The following is a 24,865-nucleotide window of genomic DNA, read 5'->3' as shown; positions in this document are numbered from 1 at the left end:
ATTTAACTAAAAAAAATATCCTATTATGACATACAATAACCACATGTATCCAGCTGCCATAATTCTTAATCTCTCTTTATTGCATTAGAACATACATTTCTCATATATCTATATATATATATATTATAAATGTGAATTTGTACACTACAATCTTTTATTGTAACATGTTAGAAAATACTCGTAACGCTCCAAAAACATAGCACTAAAAACAGTTACCAAACAATGATTATTACATTTCCTTGATTTGTTTTTGGCCACCAAGAACATAAAAAAAAAAAAAAAAACAAGATTGAGGAGATGAAGCTGTCCATTAGGAGGAGAGGAGGGGACCACTGTTGGGCACAGATGGTTGGGCCATCGCAGTTTTGAGTGGCAGCCATTTTGTAACCAAAAAAAAACGGGCAGGAGATGAGGGGAGGGTGGGGACCTTATCATGACAGGTACAGAGAGGGGGGGGGGCGCGTGAAGGGAGGGAAGCGAGGAGAATGGAGAGCAGCAAGCACATGTGAGGTCCCTCTAGTCCAGCTAAGTTACAGACAGAGGTGAAGATCCTTACAGTATTCGTTGAATTAGACAAAACTAACAAAGTGATATTAGGTCCATAACCAAGATACGTTCAGGCAGCACCGTCACTATCAACTGTGAATGTTCTGAATTCTCAAACAAATATACACCCTCTCTTTTTCTAGTTGTTTTCTTTTAATGCTGATTTCTCGGCAGCAGAGTTTAGTAGTTCATCAGGAACCAGCAGCAGGTTTAACCAGCTCGTCGCATTTTAAGACTGAATCTCCTCATAATAAGTAGTGGTAGGACCAACAGGATGCAAAACACAGTAACAATGTGTACCTGTTTCATACAGTTAGCTAGCTTAATGTGCAGGACTGCAGTAACATTAGCTTTCTAAAGGTACCTTACCAATTAAGTGATCTGAACATACGCTGTACATTAAAACATGTATAATAACATTAGAGGAAGAGAAATACACCGTTGACTGTGTTGCCACAAGTGTTAATATTGTTTGTGTTTCTGAATTAAAAAAACAAAACTCTTCAAATCTGGGTTAAGCAACTTCGGAGAAACCAGCAACAGATAAGCTTCATTTAGAAAGTGCCAACCTGAACTTTATCTCCAAGTTAAATTAAAACTTGAGATTTAATGTGGCTTATTTTTTTTTTCATAGTTGATTCATTTTGTTTAAGTTTGGAAACAGCTGTTTCCCAGTAACCCTTTTAAAACATGAGTCACAAGCCGAGACATTTCTGAATCTCAAATATTGTGTATAAATGTTGTTGACAAAGAGCGCCTGCAGCTCAAGCTAGATGTTTAGCAGAAGGAATATAAGACGCGTTGTTATTAAACAAGATGGCGAAAGCAGTTAAGACAAATGAAAAGTTACTTAGGCAAGGTGAGCGAGTAGGTGAACAGGTTTTTTTTGTTGTTGTTTTTTTAACAGGGAGGTTAAGTTGTTCTGCAAAAGACAGCAAGTAGGTGAAGATGAGAGGCCAGGGGAAGCAGGGATAGTAGTGACAAAACTAGCGGAGCTGTTGGGGGGAAGCCAGGGTACAAGTTTAACCACCTAACACACAAAAACACACACACACACACACACACACGCACACACACACACACACAGCAAAGCTAAGGTTTAAACACTATCGCTACAGACCCAACAAACAGCACTGGAGGCTTTTTTTTTATGTGAATGGTCAGATGGGGAGGAAGAGAAAGAGGAGATGTGAGGCATCAAGGAAACATGTCTAAGGTTGAGTCCCCCCCTTCTTAATTTCTTTTTTTTTTTTTTTTTTAGCAGATAGGGGTAAATGGATTCATCCAACACTGCGTTACATCACAGAATGATTGTCCTCTTCAACATACCTCCCCTCCTCTCCTCATGTGCACTATTCCTGTCTTTTCTTGTACTCTCCTCCTCTCACATGCGCGCGCACACACACACACACACACACACACACACACACGCACACACACACACACACACAGAACCCTGTGACCATAAAGGACATCTATATACACGTATACACTCTCTCAAACACAGAACGCACAGGCACCTACAGACACATTTTGACCCAATAACACAGCGGACTGGTTTTGTTGGCAGGAAGCAGAGGATTGGAAAGTGCACATGTTGATCATAGAGCTTAAAGCTGGTTGGCCAAGCGCACAGACACAGCAGTATGTTGTTGATATGACAATCAGAGCTACAGTGAAACAATACAAAAAAACCATTAGCAACCTTTTCAATTTTAAAAATGAGAATGGCATTTCCCCTCCCCTACCCAACCCCCCCTTAAAGTCCAGAAGGTGTATCCATATTATTTTAAGATGCTCTACTCTATAAAACGGGTTGGTAACAAAGTGAAAGTAAATTTGATCTCAGAAGTAGTTTGACAGAAAATTCCCAAAAAACAACATTTTTGAGGGCAATATAATTTTTTTTAATTAAAAAAAATGGTTAGTTAATTTAAAGGATACTCAAATCCCATCAATTAAAATATACAAATATCTCTGTAGCTGTAATCAGAAAAGTTGCGCATATGCAATCTTATTTCTTCCTTCTTTCCGGCCCACTGCAGAAGACTATACTTTGCTGTGAAAAAGTACCTACACATTTCAGACATCCCCATGTTTCCTTCCACCCCTTCTCTCCCTCAGTGAGCAGTAATGTGGTGTTGAAGTGTGAGGTTCCTAAGGCAGTATCACAGTACAGTCCATAGAGAAACAACAACAGAACAGAATTACACTGGCCTGCCCAGAAACGTACATCCAGCTCAGGTGTGACACTGACATGGTCTGGATTTAGATCTTCTTTTTTTTTTAAAGCCTCAGATGATTTGGTTTTTACTTTCTAGATGGTGTCTTTTTCATGATTTGACATCATAGCTGTTTCCTTTAGATAAACTATTAAAAACATTCAAATTTAGGAAGCATGGGGGGGGGGGACAAAGATCCTGATGTAAATTGAAATCTCTCATTTCCTGTGGTGCCCTGGTAGCTCTGTGGGCTAAGGCACAAACCAGGTATCACAACATCATAGGTTTGGAACTGGCTCATCACCACCATCACATGTCCTGTACTCCTACTTAAATCATACTCGACTGTGGAAGAAACTAAATACATTTAATCAGTTACAAAAAAATGGCTATATAACCAGGGCAGAAACATCGGATTACACAACATGACTGCATCATTGTAGCCAGGTATGTTAACTAGTTGAGTAGCTAGTAAATGCGCCTTTTAGCTACAGAAACTTTAACATTTTGATAATAGATCTTCTGTTGAAACATTAAATTGCTAAGAAATAATACATATTTTCTTGTTCCAGCTTCTCAAATGTTTCCTTTTTTACTTTATAGTGTTTTACCGTGTCTTTGGGAAATTGGGGGGAAACACTTTTCTTTGGCTCTGGGAATTATTGATTTGCATAATTTACAAAAGTATTACTGGTTAGAGAAATAACAGACACATAAACGGATACTTAAAGTAATAATGTAGAATTAACTGTGGCTTCATACTAAAATTCAAAGCCGTTTTAGCTACAGTTTGGTGTGAAGTGAATCAGAAAGACATTTCCTATGAGAAACTTTTAAAGACGGGGACGGGGGGGGATCTTTTCTGTGGTTTTGATCAGGGTCTCCTTTAACAAACTTCTCGAGGCCTCCAGGAGTTCAGTGGCACACCCCTCAGATATAGGGTTCTGGGCCAGAGCTGGACCAGGAACCGTAATGATGTGGGCTGGTTCTGACACGCAGGTAACCGTTTTTCTGATGTGTCAATCACATCTACCTTGTACAGCTCTGTGAGCTGCTTTTTTCTTTTTTTGATGATGAGATAGACTATGTCCAACCACACACTATCAGACATTGACTTAATGCTAACAAGTGAAACAGGTTGGAGCCACAGGAGAGCCTGAGGAGTGCCAGAACCAGCCCTGATGTTTCTGGTTTGGGTGATATTGTAGTGTGTGTGGTCTATAGTACAGTAGCATCAACACAATGGTCCAATAGACAGATCAGATAGAAGATATCATACAGATGGTCCAATACAGTTATAGTACAACATCTATACATCAACTATACATTGTGCGTTTTTTTTCTCCTTTGTTATATTTTGAAGGGGTCTGGGGTTAGACTTGGTCACCATTACACTACTGCTGTAAGACGAGGAGGGGGGTGGAAAAGTGTTGGGCAGAGCCATAGATAGACAGTGTTGCAGTCGTGCAGCAGCAGCAATTCAAAGTGCCACAATGGTGCGAGTTGGAAACTAGTGTGGAGGGCCATCGATAACATTAAGACTCTTTCAAGGGTTGAATTGAATGGTATTAATAGAACAATGAGGGAAAGTTTAAGTTGAATAATTTAGGGTAGAAACTGTAAGATGACCAACATCAGCTGAAATCATTTTGCCTTAGATGTTGGATCACTTTTGGATTAATATTAAAATATGTTGTTGTGTTTTTTTTTCTCAACGCAACAAGGAAACAGTCCCAATCAGTTGGAGTTTAGATTTAAGGGCTCTGGTGACGACAGTAAGTGTCAGTCAACTGTGACAAATCCAAATCTCAGCGGGGGAGAACAAATCCTACAACCAACCTTGTAGTGTATTTTACTTTCTTCTGAAAGTACAGCAGACAATGAATTCTACACATTTTTCTAATATTTCCATACAGGACAATCCTGTAAAAGGAAGTAGGGCGGGCAGATGCAAACTGACTTGTGCACCCTTGTATTTTTCCATTTTCAAAAAACCTATTTGAAGCTTGTTATGTGTTATATAAAAGTGGAGTTAAGTGGAATCAGAGCATTTAAACTCTACAGATTTCATATTTCTTGTGAGAGAAGTTGCAACAACAGCACAGCCACAGTCCAACCTGACCAAACATTCTGTCGATCCATGACTCTGGTTTTGGAGGAGTTGCAGGTAAAGGTTCAGTTTACAGGATCAGGACACTGACGGCTTAAAGGGGTAAAGGGTTAACGGGGACGGGACTTAAGAGGGGTTACAATACTAAAGGAGTTTAAGGAGTCTGGATGATGAAGTGCTGAAGTTTGGTGATGACAGTCAAGGTTTTACAGTGATGACAGATTTACCGAGATACAGGATTTGAGAGATTTATGGGTTAGTATGAGTCTTATGGGTCCGTTATGTTAGGATATGACAGTGGCCTCCGTAACTATAGCAGGGTCTTCTATGTCCGCTTTACTTTGAACCATCCTCAGCTCCAGCTGGGGCGGACTGGGCCTCCGACCAGGACCTGCCAACTCTGAGATCAAGAAAGAAGACAATACATTCTAATGAGACACAAATGATTGGCTTAGTGTTAAATAGTTTGAACACAACCTGCAGTTTGTTATGCAGGACAACTTCAACTTTGATCAAAAATAGAAGAAAAGCCCAAATCTTACTTTTTCTAATTGTGTTATCTATTCTATAAATAACCTCCAGAGGATTCAATTTCAACATAAATGTGAATATGACTCTCCTTTTGATCTTGTTGGTGTATTTTATTTCTGAGCTTTTAACCTCCTGTGTAGAACTTCTGGTGTGTATTGAGTTTGGCACCCCCAGGGGACAAAGCAGTGTTGATGATTTTGTCCTGAACATGTGTAAGTAGTGTTTTTGATGGAAAAACACCCTGTTACCTTTTGACAGTAAAATTGTTCAAAGAACTAAAACTGCACGCTGTTTTAGCAGCTTCTGTCAGCGACCCTGTGGCAGTGGTTACAGGAATGAACGAGAACTATAAAGAACCAATAAAACTTGTCTTTGATGGCATTGTTTGCCTTTTTAGCTCATCAGGAGGCATCTGTATTAACTTCAGTCTGTTTCATAACCAGATAAAAAAAAAAATCCCCACAGGAACTTTAAACTTCGATCCCAGGCCATACTGTTCTTACCGTGGGCATATGAAATGGTCCTCTGGATGACATGGTGCATCACTGAAAACGTCTTCTCACAGGCCATCTGAAGAGTAGAGCGAGTGAAAACAAAGCAGTTACCTCCACATGCCAGGGTACCTTGCCTTGTGGTTAAATCACAGCAGTAGAGTTTGTGTTCTTCCTCATGAGATTTCTGAACCCTCAGAGGCAAACATCGTGAAGTTGAGGTTCTTAATACATAATGAAAAACATAAGCATTTTAATGTGCCACTGATTGATGAAACAAAAGTAAATCAAATCGAAAGAAAAGTTTCAAAACAAGAAAGAAGCATTAGGCCAAGATCAGAAGAGGTGATGTATCAGTTTGATGCATCTTTTTTCCAGTTAGCAGTAAATGTTTTGTGTGCTGCCTGGAGTGCCTTGTGTTTTAGCAGGTGTGCTCTGCTTTAGGTTATAAAGTAGATAATAAAACTCCAACTCTGCAGACAAGAACACAAGTCCATTTTGAGGTTTTGCAAGGCTGCGGCCCATGATCTTAAATCAATTACTAAGAGTTAAGTGTTTTATTATCCTCATTATATTGGTATTAGAGGCAGCAATAGCTGATGAAAGTCTCTCTCTTGCTCTCCTGAGTCTGTCAATGGTTTGAGGAGAAATCATAATAACTATAAGAAAATGCTAAATCTTAGCTATATGGGCCTATCTGTTATGTTTGATCTATTCTATTGGCATGCAAAATGAGAACCTCTGAAGCCAAACACTGGTGTGTCTATACCTTAAGGTCATTAGGGTAGTGGTGTGTCCACGCTAGCAGCATAGCAGCAAATAAATCTCCAGTTCCTACAAAGACGGCGTCCACTTTGGGCACTTCTATTCGAACTCTCTGCGTCGCCCTGCTGCCATCTGGGCGAACTAAACAACACATAAAAGGGAGAAAAAAAAACATGTTGAGAGGTTAATTTTGCTTGTCTAGTCTTACAAATATTCATCACATCAAGTCACATGGCGCCTACCATGGCGCTGGCTGCCCAGCGACACAAGGAAGCGGTCTCCGAGTCTGGAGGGCAAATCAGAGGAGGTGATGACCACTGTGTCTGGGCCCATAGCATGGAGAAGGTCCATAACCTGCAGACAAGTCAGTGAGTGAGATACTTGGTCATATACTGACTCTGCAGGTAGTCTATGTGAGATGTCTAAATCAATTGGGCACATATCTGTCAGATATGATTAATTAATTCAATGTGAGTTCTGTAAAATCTATGAAGAGGTGGCAAAAGGTGGATGCCAAATGTTTCAAAATGTATTGTCAAGAACTCAAAGATATTTGGTTCACACTCAGAGAGGAGGAAAGACCTTAGAAATGAATAAATCTGTAGGTGGAATCTCAAAACCCTGCACACCTTTAACTGTCTTTACACTGCAGCTCAAGCTTTTATGTCATGTTGCAGTCTCTAAAGCTAATACAATTTATTCTGTGAAAAATTCAAGAAAGGACAGAAGGATTGCGTAGTTTGTGATTTATTACCTCTACAGCATCTTTCTCTGTGCTGATGTTTTTCCCCGTCAATAATCTAAAACACAAGCAAACAAATCAGCGTCATTACAACACTAAAAATCAGCTCACTAAACGGCAAAAAGATTCTCCCCTTAAGGAGTCAAATCACTAACCATATAAAAGCTCATACTGAAATATTTACACGACTTATTCATCTCATGCTAATCAGTGTAATATACAAGAGCAACGACATCAACTAGAGTCTTAGCAGATAAATAAAACTTTAAATCTATTGTTGCAGTTACATAGAGTCACCACTATGTGGAGTACCTTGACAGTGTAGCAGAAGAGAGGATGAGCTGACAGTTCTCTTTTTCCACTGATGTCAAATGTTGCTATTTTTTCCTAATTGGGACATTTAGTGCATTCAAGCAAAAAAAAAAAAAAAAATGTCTACAAGACTTCTTAGTCTGGACGTTTTTTCCAAGAGGATAATTAAAAATCAATTTAAACTAAACAATAGACGCTGACATCATAAGAACTCAGACCAGAGACATTGAAATCAAGCTCTTTCACCCTGCTGCACACACTTGTAGGTCCATCAACACAAACACATGTTGGTCGTGTGGCCAAGTGTTACAGAAATCTACCTCAACTGTTAATCTCTGATATCTCTAATATGTATGACACATGTTCCACACTAGAAAAGTTATGTGAAAATATATTTATTGTGTTAAAACTGGAAAGAAAACAGGGGAGCTGACAGATTTTTAAATCATTCTTTACCAAAGTATCTAAAAGCATCGACTGAAGGTGTTAGATAACGGCCTGAGTGGCATTACATAAAAACGAGGCTCTGCTACTCTCACAGTTACAAACTGTGTATTGTCTCAGTACATTTATAATCACAGAAATGTCAGACTAGATTTTCTGAAGGGTAATAGCAACACAAATGTGCAAATATGAAGAAAGAAAAAACACTAGTACTCACTCTGCCTCAAACTGGTTAGGAGTAATAATGTCAGCAACAGGAACCACCTTGTTCTTATAGACGGGATAAAGATTCTGAGGAACGTACTGTGGAACGACACACACAAGTTAGAACAACTTAACCCAACGAACATGGCTCAATGACTACACAAACATAAACTCATTATCTCATTTCATTTGAACCTTTTCCCTGATTTATGTTGTCATGGTTACAAATGATGTGCGCTCACTGACAGAATATGATCTTAATCCCCGGAAATGTGCACACACACTGAGTCAGTGTGTAGACAGAGTCCAGTCAGATCACTATAATCCACCCGTCAGTGAGAAAGTATCCCTGTCAGAGCAGTGCACTAACACACTAAAACAAAACAGGGATGGATACTAAAGCCTCACACACACACACTCATTAAAAGGCACAAAGATTTAGAGTGTTTGAATACAATATAAAAACAACAGACACAGTTATGTGCACAGACAGGACACAGAGCATAAAACTGTCACATTGCAAATGATCTCACCATAGATCCATGATCCCCGAGGACAGGGTCACATACTGAAATGACAAAAAAAAAAAAAAAAAAGCACACACATTCAGGGTCAGACTTCAGGGATATATATGTTACAACACTGACAGAAAACAAACAAACATATAAAGTCTAGTTGAAGCATTTCTTTGAGCGGAATCACACTAGGCAAGTTGTACCGTGCTTAAGCATGATTGCCCCTCCTCCCCTTTCCCCTGCTGGCTGGCACTTAACACTGCTCCAGGACTAACTGGCCCTGAGCCTTTTGTACACATGGTCGTAATACAACACATGAAAGGCTTCACGTAATTATGAAGTTATGCTTAGTTTACAACACAAGTAGACTCGAATATAAAATAAATATAAAATAAAAGAGACGCGTGGTTGAGTCCGCGTCCGCACATCAGAGAGCAACACAGAGAACATGACAGCTACTTTACTGACTTTGTGGCTTGTTTTGAGTCATTTAAGTCAGATACAGCCAGAACCATAATGAAGGCTGTCAACGTTGTGTGTCTGTGCTTGTGCATTAACTGTACTGTGCCGAAGCACACCTCTTCCAAGCATGCCAGGTTCAAGCACGGTACGGACTGCCTAGTGTGAGTGCGCCCTTACAGGCTGTAAATACATCACAATACATCACATCTTATCCCATCTCTCCCCCTATCCCTTTCCAACCCCGGCGCAGTCTAGGCCTGTGAAGACTGTTTCGTCATGAGCCGGGGATCCGGCCCAAGATTTCTGCCTTTTAATAAGGCAGTTTGTTCTTACCACTGTAACTTTTGATGATGATGCTCATGATGGATAGGCCGGGTCTTTGTAATATAACAATAAGTAAGGTCTTTTACCTGCTTTTTGTAAAGTGTCTTGAGATAACACTTGTTATGAGTTGACGCTATACAAATAAATTGAATTGAATTGAATTGAATACAGTGAAGTGGAAGTTCAGAATAAGTTACTAACCAATTGCATTTTTATTTCTATTTCTAATTTCAGTAGCAAAAAACTTGCATGAAATTATTCATTTATGATAATCATGGTAGCAAACAGTTGCTGATTCACAGTTGAACAAATAGGGAACAGCATTTTCTCTATTTAGTTTGACTGCACATATCCACAACCCAGGATTCTGAGAAGGTTTAGCAGCTCCCTGCTGGTCTCTCAGACGGGATCAGTGGTGGTCAGAGAACACTAACAGTAGAGTTGTGCGTTATAAAATCTAAACTATGAGCTGAATAGCTTCAATGTTATTTGTAAGCAGTTCATTTAAAATGAATACGAGATACTCGTGAAAATAATAGCTGAGCTGAAGTACCAATATGAAAACAATACAATACTTAAATTGACTTTTTAAAACATCTAGAATGATCTTCTCAAAGGCATCAGTGTGTCTGTCAAATGTTCCTCTACAAAGAGCTGTGGAATCTTTTTCAAGTGAAAAATAAACAAAGAAATGGCTTAAGTCAGCAAATAGCACGTAAACAAGCTCTTTAAGCCTGTTGACCTGTATGTTAAATGTGAACACAGTTCATATCATTAAGGTCTTTACTGATGCTGTTAGTCTCAGGACTTCATCTCGTCCACAGGCATGTTCACAGTGACAGCGTCTCATACTTAGTGTCATCTCTCTCTCTCTCTCTCTCTCTCTCTCTATTAACACTGCCATGTTGACCTCTCCACTATGAAAGTTAAAACTGATTAAGGGTACACTGGAAATGTATTCTTTCATCCAAACATGATTACCTTAATTTTATCCGACATCAAAGACATTTCAACACACTCAGAAAAGTATACAGTAAAAAAGCCTTCTCTGTTCACAACAGAAGGTTATTTGTTAAATAAAGTACACATAATGCAGGTCACCCTCTCACTTTTCATCCTTTTCTACAGAGGCCCTACGTCTTAACTATATCTACTAACACGGTTTCTGCAGGCTGAGCTGCAGCAGTCTTGACTTAAGTGAAAGTGAGTTGTGCAACATGAGAAACAGGGACAGAGTTATTCTGACTCTGAACCCTCTGTACATAGATTTGAATCAGTTTAGTTTATAATCCATTTAACATGAATCACTTTATTTGATCCAGATCTCTGCCCAACATACATTTTATTTTTTTATCATTGACCTGGTGAGTGTGAAGTTGGTATTATTTGTAGTTAAGCTCTAATTAAACATATTTATATGCTAACAATGGGTTTAGTGACTTTATGCAACATTCAAGACTCACATTAGAGACAAACTAATAAAGAATTGTCTTCTGACTGCAGCTGTGCAGTTTTTTAACTTATCAAAATCTATATCTATATCAATATCAAAATCTTGACAACAGCAGCAGGCAGCTGTTTTCATTCTTTAGCTGAGAGATAACCCTGGTTATGATCATCGACTGAATATGAACATAGACAAATTCCTGAGTGACGTCACCAATTAGTTTCTGAAGGGCTATTTTGGAAACCTATCCCTGGCAGTTGCCATATTGGAATTGCTGACTCTGTCAAACTTTCAGTCAACCTAAGGACAGGCAAAGAGCTGGAGCTGAGACTGGCCATAAGCCTCCTGACAAGCCACTAGACCGGGGCCCCTTGCAGTCAGATATGTCACTCCCCTTTTTATGCATAACTCTTATCCTAAATAAAATCAAAACAGGCGAGTTATAAAACAAAATGCTACACCAGTACAACAAATACATTATCTTATCAAAACAAAGCTGTTTGTTTTTTTTGGACTAGGCTGTAAACATGTTTATTTCTGCTGACTCGATATTTTAATATGGGTGTGTATGGGACTTTCGGGTCTTTTGAAGCCAGCCTCAAGTGGACACTTCAGGAACTGCAGTTTTTTTTGCACTTCTACATTGGCTTCATTTTTCAACACCGGAGGTTGACGCTTAGATATGATACATACACAAAACACAGGTACACAAAACCTAGAGTAACAACAGCAAAATAATACAATCTGGACAAATAAATCAACGTAAGGGACAGCATCTATTGAAAGAAAACATGCATTCACACTGCTCTATGTCAGGCAAAAGAGATTTAAATTGATTTAAAGGGATTCGCTTGTGTAATTGAATAGATTCTGCAGACTGTTCCATTTATGTGGAACAGAAAGCTCGCTTTCCAGTCACAGTGTTAGGATGAAGATTCAAGAGGACCAAACTGAGTCATTTAAGTAGTAGTACTCACTAGTAGTGGCAATTTAAGGGCAATTAAAGTTTACTGCACACCACAGAAGTCACAATGCAGGATGACAGATGATATGGTGTCAGGTATCTGAGTTTCAGCTTGTAGGACAGTAATCCAGGACCCACCGGCCCTCTCAAATACATAAGATTCTGTGCCCCTCTCAAATTAACCCACACATGCCGCTTCCATGCCATATGCACAGCGACACACACGCAATCTAACGTGTCAGCAGTGTGGACGTGAAGAGCCCATCAGCACAGGTGAAAAAACAAATTCACAGACATCGGAGTAGTGCCATCAGTGCAGCTCTTCATAAAACCGAGAGGTTACTTACCATACACCAGGTTGGGGTTTGCTCTCTTCAGCTCCTGAACAATGTCCACGACCATCTCCAAGAAGGATGTGTCTCTGGTGTACCCTGAACACAACACGCACACACTCAAATCACCAAACATATTTTATATTTTCAAAACTTTATCAGTAATCTTACTCTATAGGTTTTATATAATTTTGATCATTCTGAATTTAAAATCTGAATCTCCCTAACATACAGCTTAATCTAGAATCAGTAAAAAGTAGGAGCAGAGTTTGAGATGGTCACCTGTTAAAACATAGTCATACTGGTGTACGTTGTTCAGTTTGATTCCTTCATAAAGAACATGGAGCTCGTCTGCTGTCAACACCTGGCCTTTCCAATGAGAATAACCTGCAGAGAGGAGACAAAGGAGTTACACAAACTGCTGACTATTATATTTAGCAACGCTTTATCCATTCCTGATTCACATGAACACAAAAAGACAAACACACACTGCATAATACACTCGGCCATTATAATGTATATTCATATTACAGCTCCAGGAGTTCAGACACAAAATGAAACCATCAAACTTCGAAAAAGTTGGTTTACCTGAGCAGGTTTGGACACTTTTTGAATGTGTGCATTGAATAACAAACAGACAGTGCAGTAATGTAAGTGACAATATCAAATGTGAAAGATAAGAAATGTTGTTTTTCTCAGCCGAATCAAATGATTTGCTAGTATAGTTTCTGCATGTTAATTAAAACTGTGAGGAGTGATGAGGTTGAAGCCTAGACACCAAACACAAACTATGTGATGCATTTAATGTTTAAAACAAATGCAAAAGTGAGTTGTCTGACTGAAATATGTTAAAAAATGCAATTGTTTTCAGTGTGCAGCACTATTGGGTACAGTTACAGACTCGTTCTTCTGCTGCATGATTCAAAAACATCGTCTTATTTGAGGTGACCCTTTTGCCCGTAACTGACCTCCTGTAAACTTCAATAAACTAAGTACCGGTACAAAAGGAAATATTTCGGGTTGTGTGTCCAACCAAAGAATACATGCTGTGTGAACCTGAAGTCTCTCACACGCACGCACACGCACACACACACACATACGCACACACACACACGCACAATACACACACACACACACACACACACACACACACACACACACACACAGTCAGCAGCAGCAGGTCTTCTAGCAGCAGGTAGCCACAGTGTCTGGTCATTCAGGAACAGAGGGAGGTCTGGAGGGAGAACGAGGACACAGGCCATGCTATTAACAATCACCTACATCGTGAATGGAGGTGTGTTGTTTGTGTATGTGTGTATTTTTGTACATCTGGGTGTGCATATTTCTCAAGTATATCAGAGTACTTTGTGTTCCGATATGGATGTGACGAGAATTCAAATGTAAGGCATGCATTGGTGCACGTGTGTCTGCGTATGTCATGTTTGCTGCAGGCTGATGATGTCGCAAATACCAGGTGAGTCACAGCCATGTCACGTGGTGGGGGTTCTGGTTGCCAAGCAACAAGCCGGGAGAAAGCCAAAGGGGCTAAAGAAAGAGAGATGAGCAGTCAGAGCTCTGTGTTTGTGTGTGTGTGTGTGGAGAGAATGAAGGCAGGCCTACAGATTAGAGCGGCTCTTGTCGTCATCATTTGCTGCTGTCGCAATTCACAGCGCCTGCTGCTGTTAACTGCTGCGTCCCTTCTCTCTCTCTGCCTCCCCTCGTTCCTCTCAATCATCTGCAGTCTGTCGCTCTCATTCAAAAATGTCCTGTCTCTCTTCCTCTCTATTCACCTTCTCCCATCCCTCTCCCCAGCTGCCCTCTCTTTCTCTCGGATGCAAATTTCTTCCCTCAATAACCTCACACCAAATTACATTCTCGCCTCACAGAAACTGAAATTGTCATTTTTCTAAGAGATCTGATGAAAGAAACATTTAATTTTGGAGAAATATGTGAGGATACGTCCTTATATTGTCTGACGTGGATCACTGTCTACTACGTGTGTCATAGAGACAAATATAACAGTGAGCTTTAAAACATACCATAAAGAGTAGTCATGCTTATTCTAGTCTAAGTGATGCCTAATGGTTCTTATAATGACCTGAAGGTCACAGTAATACCGTTGTCTAGGCCTTACTCAAAAATACACATCCTTCTTAATGTAAATGGGACTCTGAAGGTGGCAATGCAGCTTTTGAAGAATCACAATCCAACGCCATCTGGCATAAAAACAAACAAACAAGAACACATTATTCCATTGTTTACTGTTTCCCCTTGAGATCCCAGTGTCAAAAGTTTAAAATCTTAATATTTGTGGTGATTTTTTAAACCCACTGGGTGTCCTGATCAAACCTGCCCCTCTGGAGTGTAATTCTTCATCTCAACATTAATCAAAGCACCCTGTTGATTAATGACTTTGTTTTCTTCCTCCATATGCATGTTTTTTTTTTTTTTAATCTTTTGTTGTTTTACATTTTGTAAATGCCTTTTGTGTGAATTTTGTACACTGCTCTCTGTTTAGACTTGTTGTATTTCCTGAGTTCCTGCCTTTGCAAATATCTGTTTTAAAAGGTGTTTTAGGTTATTATCAACATTGTACAAAAAATGCAACACATAAAATAAATAAATAAAATAGAAGAAAAAAAAAAAGCAGCAGTGAAACTTTGCTGCCTCCCAAACACAGAGCATCTGATGCCGCTAACAGACGAGTCCCACGCTCGCCCACACAACACTTATCCTAAAGTACAACGACAATCAGTTTTAACCTCAGTCTGACACATCAACATCATCCATCCAGACAACAATGACATGACAGAAATAATGGGCAAACTATGCGGCTTTGAAACAGTCTGTAAAAAAACAAACTAGGGGCGCCGGTAGCCTAGTAGTTAGTGCGTGCGCCACATGTATCAAGACTATAGTCCCCTAAGCGGGCGACCCGGGTTGGAATCCGACCTGTCTCTCTCTCTCTCTCTCTCTCTCTCTCTCTCTCTTCTCTCTCTCTCTCTCTCTCTCTCTCTCTCTCTCTCTCTCCTCTCTCTCTCTCTCTCTCTCTCTCTCTCTCTCTCCTCTCTCTCTCTCTCCTCTCTTCTCCTCTCTCTCTCTCTCTCTCTCTCTCTCTCTCTTCTCTCTCTCTCTCTCTCTCTCTCTCTCTCTCTCTCTCTCTCTCTCTCTCTCTCTCTCTCTCCTCGTCCTGTCTTTAAATAAAGGCATAAAAAAGCCCAAAATTAAAACTTTAACAAAGAAACAATTAATGTATTATTAATTATCCTTCAGCTCTACTTTAAGATTCTATATAATGCAGTGTTTCCCCTACCATTATATTTTATATTCATTTTTCATTTTTTCAAAGATTTATGTTTGGTCTTTTTGTGTCTTTATTGTAGGGATAGGATAGTGGATAGAGTCGGAAATCAGGGAAAGAAGTCATTTAAGGATTACCTAAAAGTAATGCACGAACACAAGATTCCTTCAAGTGTTTATGTTGTCATGTCGGCATGTCGGCTTGTTCCCAACCCCCCCCCCCCCCACGCTGTAAACCTAAGGGAAACACTGTAATGTCTAAAAAACAGAGCTGTACATTTAAATTCTGCACATCACCTGATTTAGTTTAGTAACAGGGAACTACAGCTTCTCTATCAGCCATGAAAATATAAAAGAGGATAGGAAATATTTTAGTCATATAAGAAACAGGATCACTAACCAGCTTCAACCAGAACTTAATCTAAACTTCATCATGTACTGACACTGTGGGGATTTCTGAGTCGAGATATTTCTTATAGTGACGCAACGATGGGCCGATGTGTTTGTTTCCACAGCACTCTGCTGAGTCATTCCTGAAGTTCAGTTTGCATGAACAACATGAGCCGCCTGAGAACGTTTAAAAGGCCGAGAAGAGGCACCGTGTCTGGGAATGACAAGAAACTCCAACACCATCCTGGCACTGACACAACTTCCATGACAAATTGTGGGCACAATATGTGTCATGCACTAATTCCTTTTACAAAACAGCATATTGTTAGAGCAAGTACGACTTTCAGAAAATGTATTAATCTTTATCCATTAAATGCTTTTTGACTTTCGTTGGTGATATTGCAGGAGGAAAGTTAAATATTTAATACGAGTTATAACATCTGTAAGTTTGGCTTTAATCATTAAAAAAAAAATCATCATAGATGTCATCGCTGAAAATAAATAAATTCTGTGGCAAATTAAAATTTTAATTAAGTGTAATACATTTTACAATTCTGGCGCTAAGGTCAGTGGTAGAGCAGGCACCCAGTGAACAGAGACTACAGTCCTCCTCATTGCATTGGTCGCAGTTTCGACTCTCAGTCCTGTCACAGTTTGCTGCATGTCATCCCCCACTCTCTCTCCCCACCTTTCCTGCCTCTCTAAAAGGTGTCATATCAATTATAATTAAAGGCAAAAAGCCAAAACTATCATCTTAAAAAACATGAAGAACTGTGTAGAAAATGTGAGTTATAGCTATAAAACACTCTTTTATAGTTCTTTATTCATCACACTTCAAATCATCATCACAACATTTAACTATATGTAATCACACATTGCATATTTTTCTCATATCTTGAAGTCCTCATACACATGCATCACTAGTATAGATGCCCCTATTTGTTCTTAAAGCTATGAATGCCAAGATAAAAATGCAGTATCAAAAATTGTGAATGGCGTTTTCCATCTACAGTTTTACAGCTACTGTGTTTGTGGCTCTGGTGTCAGAACGTGAAGTCAGTGACCACCCTATAACAATTGGCACACCCAGCTGTCGACAACAATGGTCTCTCTTACACTCACGAACACCTCATCATGACACTCGAAGCACTGCCTGACTCATCACACTCCCACACACACACACATACACACAAACTAAATCTCAAACACATATGCTCACAGAAATATGCAGCTCTGTCTGTCTTACCTGTGTGGTTAGAGAACTGGACGGAGTTGATGGAGTCCACCTCAAACCCTAAGACCTGGACACAGAAGACAGAGGAGAAGACATGTGTTAGCAAGATTAACAAATACAATCATACTCCTGCAAAGTGTGGTTCCAAGGAAAGCTCAACAATATAACCTCTTTTAAAGTGTGTAAAACTGTGACTCTTGATTTGTGTTGTTTTCCAGCAGCTAAAAAAGGTTAAAAAAAAATCCCCCTGCTGTTTTTAACCTTCAAAAACATCTGTATTGGGGCGCTGGTGGCGCAGTGGTTAGTGCGCTCGCCCCATATGGAAGCTGTAGTCCTCCAAGCAGGCGGTCCAGGATCAAATCCGACCTATGGTTCCTTTCCTGCATGTCGTTCCCCACTCCTCTCTCCCCCATTTCTGACTCTATCCACTGGCCTATCTCTCAAATAAAGGCACAATTTTTTTTTTTTTTTTAAATCTAAAAAGATGTACATGGAAGTGTGCTTTTATGTAACAAGTTTGTCAAATATGATAGAAAGTGACAAACAGAAAAGAAACAACACTCTACATGACTTCATCTAACTCTGACTGTGACCTGTGAGCAGATATAAAAACAGCATCCTGTCAGTTGTCATCTAAAACCTGCACTGATCGAGGAAAACCACATCAACCAACTTCTATCAAGGTCTTATATGTTTAGTAATTACCAGGGGAGGAGACATGTGACCATCCACGTGCGCACTCGGTCGTTATCTGAATGACTTTATTTAATTGGGCTGAAGAAAGACGCAGGCAGAGTGAATGGGTTCTTTGTTCTATTCAATTGAGTGTAACACTGAGATACAACAATCTGCCTTCAAAGGGGAGAGGCAGTGTAGATATTAGCTTTGACCTTGGAAATACTCGTCAGCGCTCCGGCTAGTGCTGTCTAAGTGATGAAATCTTTCTCAAGTGCAGCATATGTTTCCTGAAATACTGTATTCGTATCATCAGCATGAGGCGTTCGGGGGAACATGCTGAGCTCTCAGTGGCGTCAGGAATGCAGAACATGACACCATTTCTACTGAATACACTTTCAAAGACAAACCTGTGAGAAGAAATCTGTCTGAACAATATTGGTGGACATCTTTTATATAAAAAGTATACATTCAATCCTGTTTTTTTAAGGGTGTATTTCAGGCCTGTGTGTGGGATGTCTTCCCTCAATAACAAAGTTGAAACCTGAATTTCCCCTTGGGGATCAACAAAGTATAACATAACTCCTTCCTCTCTGGGAGTTATAATGCAGTATAGTGTAGATCTGCTATGCTTTTATGTCCAAAGGTAGCCGTTGCAGTTCATTTGAAAAGGCCTTTGAGCTCACTGAAGTGTCATTGTGCAACACTGTGCTTTAATGGAAGTGAGGTCGAGCTAATGCTAAATGAATTTAAAAAAGCAAAAGGCACAATCAGCGTCTCCAAAATGAACGCAACATGATATCAACTATTGTAAAGGAATGATTGAATCCAGTGCTCCTGTATTAGACGGATTTTGATACTTTGAGTACTTGTCACTAAGCAATCTTCAAGATGGCTGATTAATTATGATACAAAGTGTCTCAAATTAAATGAGTGGATCATTTGGCAAAGAACGTGTCACAAATTCCTCAGATCCTTGAATTGACATACAGTTCAATGTAATAAGATAAAGACGTGTTTTTGAAGTTTAGGTTGAAAACAAGTCTATAACATATTGGAATGTATACAAAGAGATTGGTTTCTTAAAGCTGTGCCAGAGTCTTGGCTTAAAATGTGTGCGACTGATTTTTCGAGACAGTTCAGGATCAACCTGTCTGTGACAACATGTTCCTTTTGGCTGAGCAGGATTCAAATCCACTGTTGATGTCAAATCGAGTATTTACGGCCCACTGATGTACATGAGGCTAAGAATATGGTATTTGGGTCACATCCTTTTCTCACTCTATTCATAAGCCTGAAGTCCGTGACACGGATAGGCTGCTTACAATGCTGCTGAATGGAGAGCATCGTCAGAGACTGAGGAGAGGAAATTAAAGACATTATAGCGAGTCAACACTTTCTTTATTAGGGGAAGACTTTTGGTAAATTCCCAAATGAGGAAGCCCTTTCACAACTGAGAAATGACGAGCTCCTTTAATTAGCATGTGTCACAGACAGTAGTACAGGCTGATTCCATCTGGGTCAACACAAACACTGTGTTTACTGCATCATGACTAAGCTGGCAGAGTCCCTCAGCTTTGGGGTAGCCCTGTTCAGTCAGTTTATTTGCATGTTAACAACACATGTCTAGGACGCTTGTGTTTTTTTTCCCCCTTCATCAGCCTATGGAAGGTGTTTGGTCACAATCATGCAAACATTACATTTCTTTTGATTAGTAATACGTTAGATTGACAGGCTAAGGCAGACTTTAAAAAAAGAACATCTTGCTGGACTTGCAAATCTACAAGCCATCAGTCATCGAAGCAGCTCATATATCAAGTAAATGCTTGTGTAAGGCATTAATGCCTGTTCACTTCAATGGCTGAATTTGCCCGGTCTTCAGCAACTTGGATCTGTTGAATGGCACCAGAGTGAGCCATCACAGCTGAAGACGTTTTTGTGACTTGGCGCTGGGAGTGGCAGTTGTGCCAATACAACTGAAAGATAGCAAGCTCTGCAGGCTGTCAAACACCATACAGCAATGTTTCCCCAGGTCAAAGCCATCTTTTTTTTGGGCAGATTTGGCATGTTGCCTCACTAAACTAGTATTTTTCATTTGGTTGTAAGCTGTTAAGATGTTCCCAGAGACGCTGTCAATGTTTCCGTTAAGAAGATCAAACAACAAAATTGTTGAAGATGGCTTGTTAATTGTATTATAATAGTAAATGCAGCAGTTAATAAAACATTGTTTCGCCATTAAAAAAGCATATTTAGATTTGCTGTGAGGTCATGAGCAGCTTAAGAACCTCGTGTTAACAAGTATCCAGTTGCCTGAAGTGTCCTTAAGGGAAAACCCTGCAACCCTGTTGGTCAAGGAAATGTGAGCTCTGGCTGTTCTAACTGAAAAGACAGAAACAGAAACAGAAACTTTTCTTTTGAGACAGAATAACCTTTTAGTCTCTGACTCAGTATCCTTGTATTTATTAACAACTCCAGTGTTTTCCATAGGTTTACAGCTTTTGGGGGGGGGGGGGTGCAGGCAGGTGGACGCCAACACAAACACTTGAAGGACTCCTGGTGTTCATGTGTTACTTTTAATGACATCTGTGCTGTTTTATCGGAAAAATATCCTTAAATGACTTCTTTCTTCTTTCCCTGATTTCCGACTCTATCCACTATCCTATCCCTACAATAAAAGGCACAAAAAGACCAAACATGAATCTATTAACTTGCGTAACAGCCTCTGCCATCAGTGTGATTGTGACACATAGTGTAAAAGAGTAGTCAGAAGACACAAACCCATTTACATTCAACTTATCGGTCCAAGGGTACAGAGCAGTCATTTTTCAGTCCCTCACGTTAAAAACGTCTTCCACTCCTACCACTAAGCAGTGGAGCAAACTCTTTCTCTATTACTATAGTAACTAGACTTTACATTAAACAAAACGATTTTGAACTGTATATTTCAAGTTTGAAAGAGCTCACCCTGTAAGCTAATAAATGCCATTAAGTAATAGTGCAAAACATTTTCTGAATAGTCAATTAATGGTGACTAGTTGACTATCAAACTAGCTGTTAGTTGAAGCCTTAATGTCCAAGGGGAAATTGTCAAAGCCCCCCAAAGTGTATGCTCATGTATGCTGCCTCAATTTATATGAAGAACTGTCATCATGAAGAATTAACGCATGTTATTTCAACCAAGGATCAGCAAAAAATAAACCACACTAGAACTGCATTAAATTAAAATAAAACTGCTTTACATGCTGGTCAAGACATATGAGATACAACTGTCTTTAAAAATGTTCATGCATTGGTTCTGTAGCAATGAACTGAACTATGACCTGCTTTGCTTAAGCTGTAGCTTTCATTGTCTAGATTAATCTGCATTGTAAACACTGTTTGAACACAAGCCTGGTAGCAGGCCTTAATCAGCCGTAAAAGTTGAACATTAATGGCCGCACTGAATACTGGTGACATGCATCAAAGCCCAGCAGCCATTAGGATAACCGCAAAATACATCCCGGGGGGCCCAGCAGGCTAAAAATAGACTCTGCACTTCTCACAACAAGTGACTGTCTTTCAGAATGACGGGACGTGCACTGTAGGCCCGTTTTAGCCTCAGCAACACTACTGTGTGCCACACTGCTGGTGGAAAATATGAAAAGCATAGGAAATCACCAGCATCATCATTATGTGGCAATTATAAACCCAATAGCAATCACTGTTTTGATCCTATACAGTCAGCATTAGGGGAGATAAAAGGAAATGACTATCACTGTCATTGCCAGGAGGAGCTTATAACCTCTGTGTCCTTTCACATAGTATTGAATCAATGGCTTGTTTTGAACCCGTTTCATGTTTTTGGGGTTCCTTGCTCTGCTAGTTCTGCCCTGTAGTAAGCACTCTCTAAACTCTGCCTTAAGGGAAGGGCATTATGACTCTTAATGTTGCTGGTATATTACAGCTAATGTAATTAATGATTAATTTATGATGAACACACAGCCACTTGTTCTCATTATTAGGCTAAAGAACGAGACACACGTGGATCCACTTGAAGGCTGTTCTCGACTGGTCTTCATCTTTAAGTGCCACTGCGTCGTTTTGGTTAATTGACCGATGCCTTTAACATTCCCTTTTAGGACCTGTTGATAAGTGGTTGAATTCAAATAACAGATTGACAAAGAGATACCGTTCTTGATTGTTATATAATGCATTTCCAAAGAAAACCAAAAGGAAACAGTCATCCGCCTCTGCTGGATACTGTGGTGAACACCTTTGGTTTTACAGTCAGTTAAATGACATTGACATCGGGATTGGCAGATTAATACCACTAAAACGAACTTCAATTGTATAATCATCCGGGTATGTAACACCTATGTCATGTTGGCTCACAATATTTTGTGTTTCCAACACTTTTAACTTTCCAGGTCTGAGGAGGAGACCTCTCAGGTAAGCAGCTCATTTAAAAAAATAAATAAATAAATAAATAAAAACTCCTAATGTTTAGATACTGAAGGATTCCTTACACCGAAAAAACAAGATGAACACATTTCACAGTTGATAATGATTCTGCAAAATTGCAATAAACCACAAAGACCCCGATTAACGTTCGTAAACAGGCTCTCTTTAAGAATAACTTTAGTTTTCAAAAGCAGTAATACAATGCTCAAACCACAACATCAACTCCTGTGGATTGCATTTAACTCTACAGAAACCTGAAAGTGTTTTTGTAACCAATTATATCCAACGAGATGTATGATCTGCAGAGGCAGTCACGAGTCACCATCTCACACGTGTTCGCAGTAAAAAAAAAAAAAAAAAAAAGGAAAACGGTGACACATTTTTCCTTAAATGTTTGCAAGTTTATCAGAATACTCAAGGCAGCAAATAGCTGTATAGATTACCTGCCCCCCCCTGTAGTAATGACTCGAGGGGTTATCACTGCAGGAGACTGGTTGTGTGTGTCTATCTAAATGTCCCCATGCACGTCATGGTCATTACAGCGGCCTGTCTGCCTGTGGAACAGCTGTCAGCATAGATGGCTACCTGAAGCACCCACTCAGAGGTGCTGGTGACTAGTTAACAGTCTGAGCACAAGGCAAAACATTTGCCTCTGACCCCTGAGATTATCATTAGCAAGCTTTTGCAACACACTGGGAGCTGTAGCTTTCATTCTCATTGAGTGGCGAGACCAAGGATGCACATTAACCTGTGCAATGAGAAGCTCGTTTTTCTCTCACAGCAGGAATTCTTCTCGTCACTCATGCAACAAGGTGTGCATTTGATACACCTGGAGGTCCCTTATCCGACATAAACTTCTGCAACATCTGCTGAGCCAAACAGGTCACGAAACAGCATCACGGATGTTTTTACAGAAAGGCATGTGTCGCTAGTTTATGTAGCAAACATGAAACATGAAAGAAGCAGAAGAACATTTAACAGAAGAAACATCTTGATCCATTAAACAACACCCTTCAGAATCACAGGTCAAAAATCTCCCCACATCAGATTTTAACTTTCATGGAAAACATTTATGAAAAGAAAAGTCAAATACACACGATGTAATCATATAAAGAAAACATCCATAAAATTATTAATATTTCTGGAAGAGGAGTAAATGAATCAGATTCAGTCGACACCTGCTGTTATTTTTTTTTAATCTTTTCACACCATGTTAAACATCTCAATGATCTACTGATTTGACACTTTCGCCTAAATATCGAGGAAAAAAAAATCCAAGGGATAAACATTAACTCTTAAGCGACGGGTGGAGGCGGATGACCTATGTCCCTTAACAAATACTCCTTATAAACTTTGCACGGAATATTCATAATGCATCGCCCCCCCCCCAAAAAAAAAAAGCCTCATTAACATCTGCTTGCACGTTATTGGTGTAAACATTTTCAGTCAGATATTCAAAGAGAAACCAAAGCGTGACAGACGGGGGGGTCGTGTCCGGGCGTCGCGACGGTCGTTGTCCGACAATGGGTGCACAGGAGTTGTATTTACCTGCAATGGGAAAGAGGCGCTCTTGTTGCCCACGTATCCCCGGACGACGTGGCTCTGTATGGACAGAACGCGACATTCCATGGCGGCTCCCGGTCAGCCGAGGAAGGGGTGCAGGATTAATCCGGTAGTTCAACGCTAATCACGGCCACACATAACAACACGGGGCGTCGGGGGGGGGGGGGGCGGGGGGAGAAAAAAAAAACTCAATTAAGACAGAATGACCAATCAGTAGGGTTTGCCGAGGTTTTGCTAGCTCGCTAAGCAGCAGCTGTGTGTCAAGGATGGCGGTGTGCTGTGAGCGCGTGTTGTGGTTGGAGGATGATGCGAACGTGCGATGAAAGGGAAGAGAGAGCGAGAGAGAGAGAGAGAGGGAGCGCGTGCGGGTCCAACACACAGTGAGCAGCGGGACTCGACCGTAAAAGATGTTGGTGTTGTCCTCAAGGTCTAACCAAAAAAAACTGTCCAGAGCTGACCCAGACAGCCGAGGGATCGCGTGCAGCTACACTAACAATGAAGGACAAACAATATGCACACTTGCGTACACGCGCACGCCGGTGTTCTACGCAGGCAATCTGAGTGACCGCCTAAACTGAATGACGTCACCAAAGGGCCATTTAGCGCATCTTGATCTGATCAAAACAGCTGGAATTGAATAAGTGTAAATGGCATCTGTCTTCCATTGTGATCTTTCCTGTTCAATAACTCCGAATAACATGAATGGATTATTTAGCACTTCGTTGTTCAGCTGTGTTGATTCCCTGTTAAAGTAGCCTACAATACAAACCTAAAAAATACCTAGGGTAGATTCACCCAATCATCAGGATGCAGTTTGGGTGCTGTGCTTGACTTTTTTTTATTCCCTTCTGC

General features: G+C 40.1%; 1 protein-coding gene across 1 annotated transcript; it reads right to left on the bottom strand.

Moving 5' to 3' along the window:
* Positions 1-59: 59 nt before the first annotated feature.
* On the bottom strand, positions 60-24,581 carry pdxkb (pyridoxal (pyridoxine, vitamin B6) kinase b). The gene is made up of 11 exons (XM_065959380.1): positions 23,999-24,581; positions 17,348-17,402; positions 12,694-12,798; positions 12,427-12,510; positions 8,901-8,935; positions 8,381-8,466; positions 7,420-7,465; positions 6,908-7,019; positions 6,670-6,806; positions 5,913-5,979; positions 60-5,278 (listed from the first exon to the last, which is right to left on the bottom strand). The coding sequence occupies exons 1-11, from the start codon at positions 24,077-24,079 to the stop codon at positions 5,163-5,165; spliced, it is 924 nt and encodes a 307-aa protein (XP_065815452.1). The 5' UTR covers positions 24,080-24,581; the 3' UTR covers positions 60-5,162.
* Between the last annotated feature and the right edge of the window lie 284 nt (positions 24,582-24,865).

Source organism: Labrus bergylta, chromosome 10 (assembly GCF_963930695.1).
Source record: "Labrus bergylta chromosome 10, fLabBer1.1, whole genome shotgun sequence".
In the NCBI taxonomy this organism is placed as follows: Eukaryota; Metazoa; Chordata; class Actinopteri; order Labriformes; family Labridae; genus Labrus; species Labrus bergylta.
This window is presented reverse-complemented; position numbering and strand designations above follow the sequence as displayed.

Bases quoted from the DNA above. Each gene is read 5' to 3' on its own strand.
- pdxkb (XM_065959380.1), bottom strand. From the start codon at position 24,079: ATGGAATGTCGCGTTCTGTCCATACAGAGCCACGTCGTCCGGGGATAC. The intron at 7,020-7,419 runs GTAATAAATCAC...ACTTGTCTGCAG, and splicing joins CAGAGAAAGATGCTGTAGAG to GTTATGGACCTTCTCCATGC. The intron at 5,279-5,912 runs GTAAGAACAGTA...TCTTGATCTCAG, and splicing joins GACCATTTCATATGCCCACG to AGTTGGCAGGTCCTGGTCGG.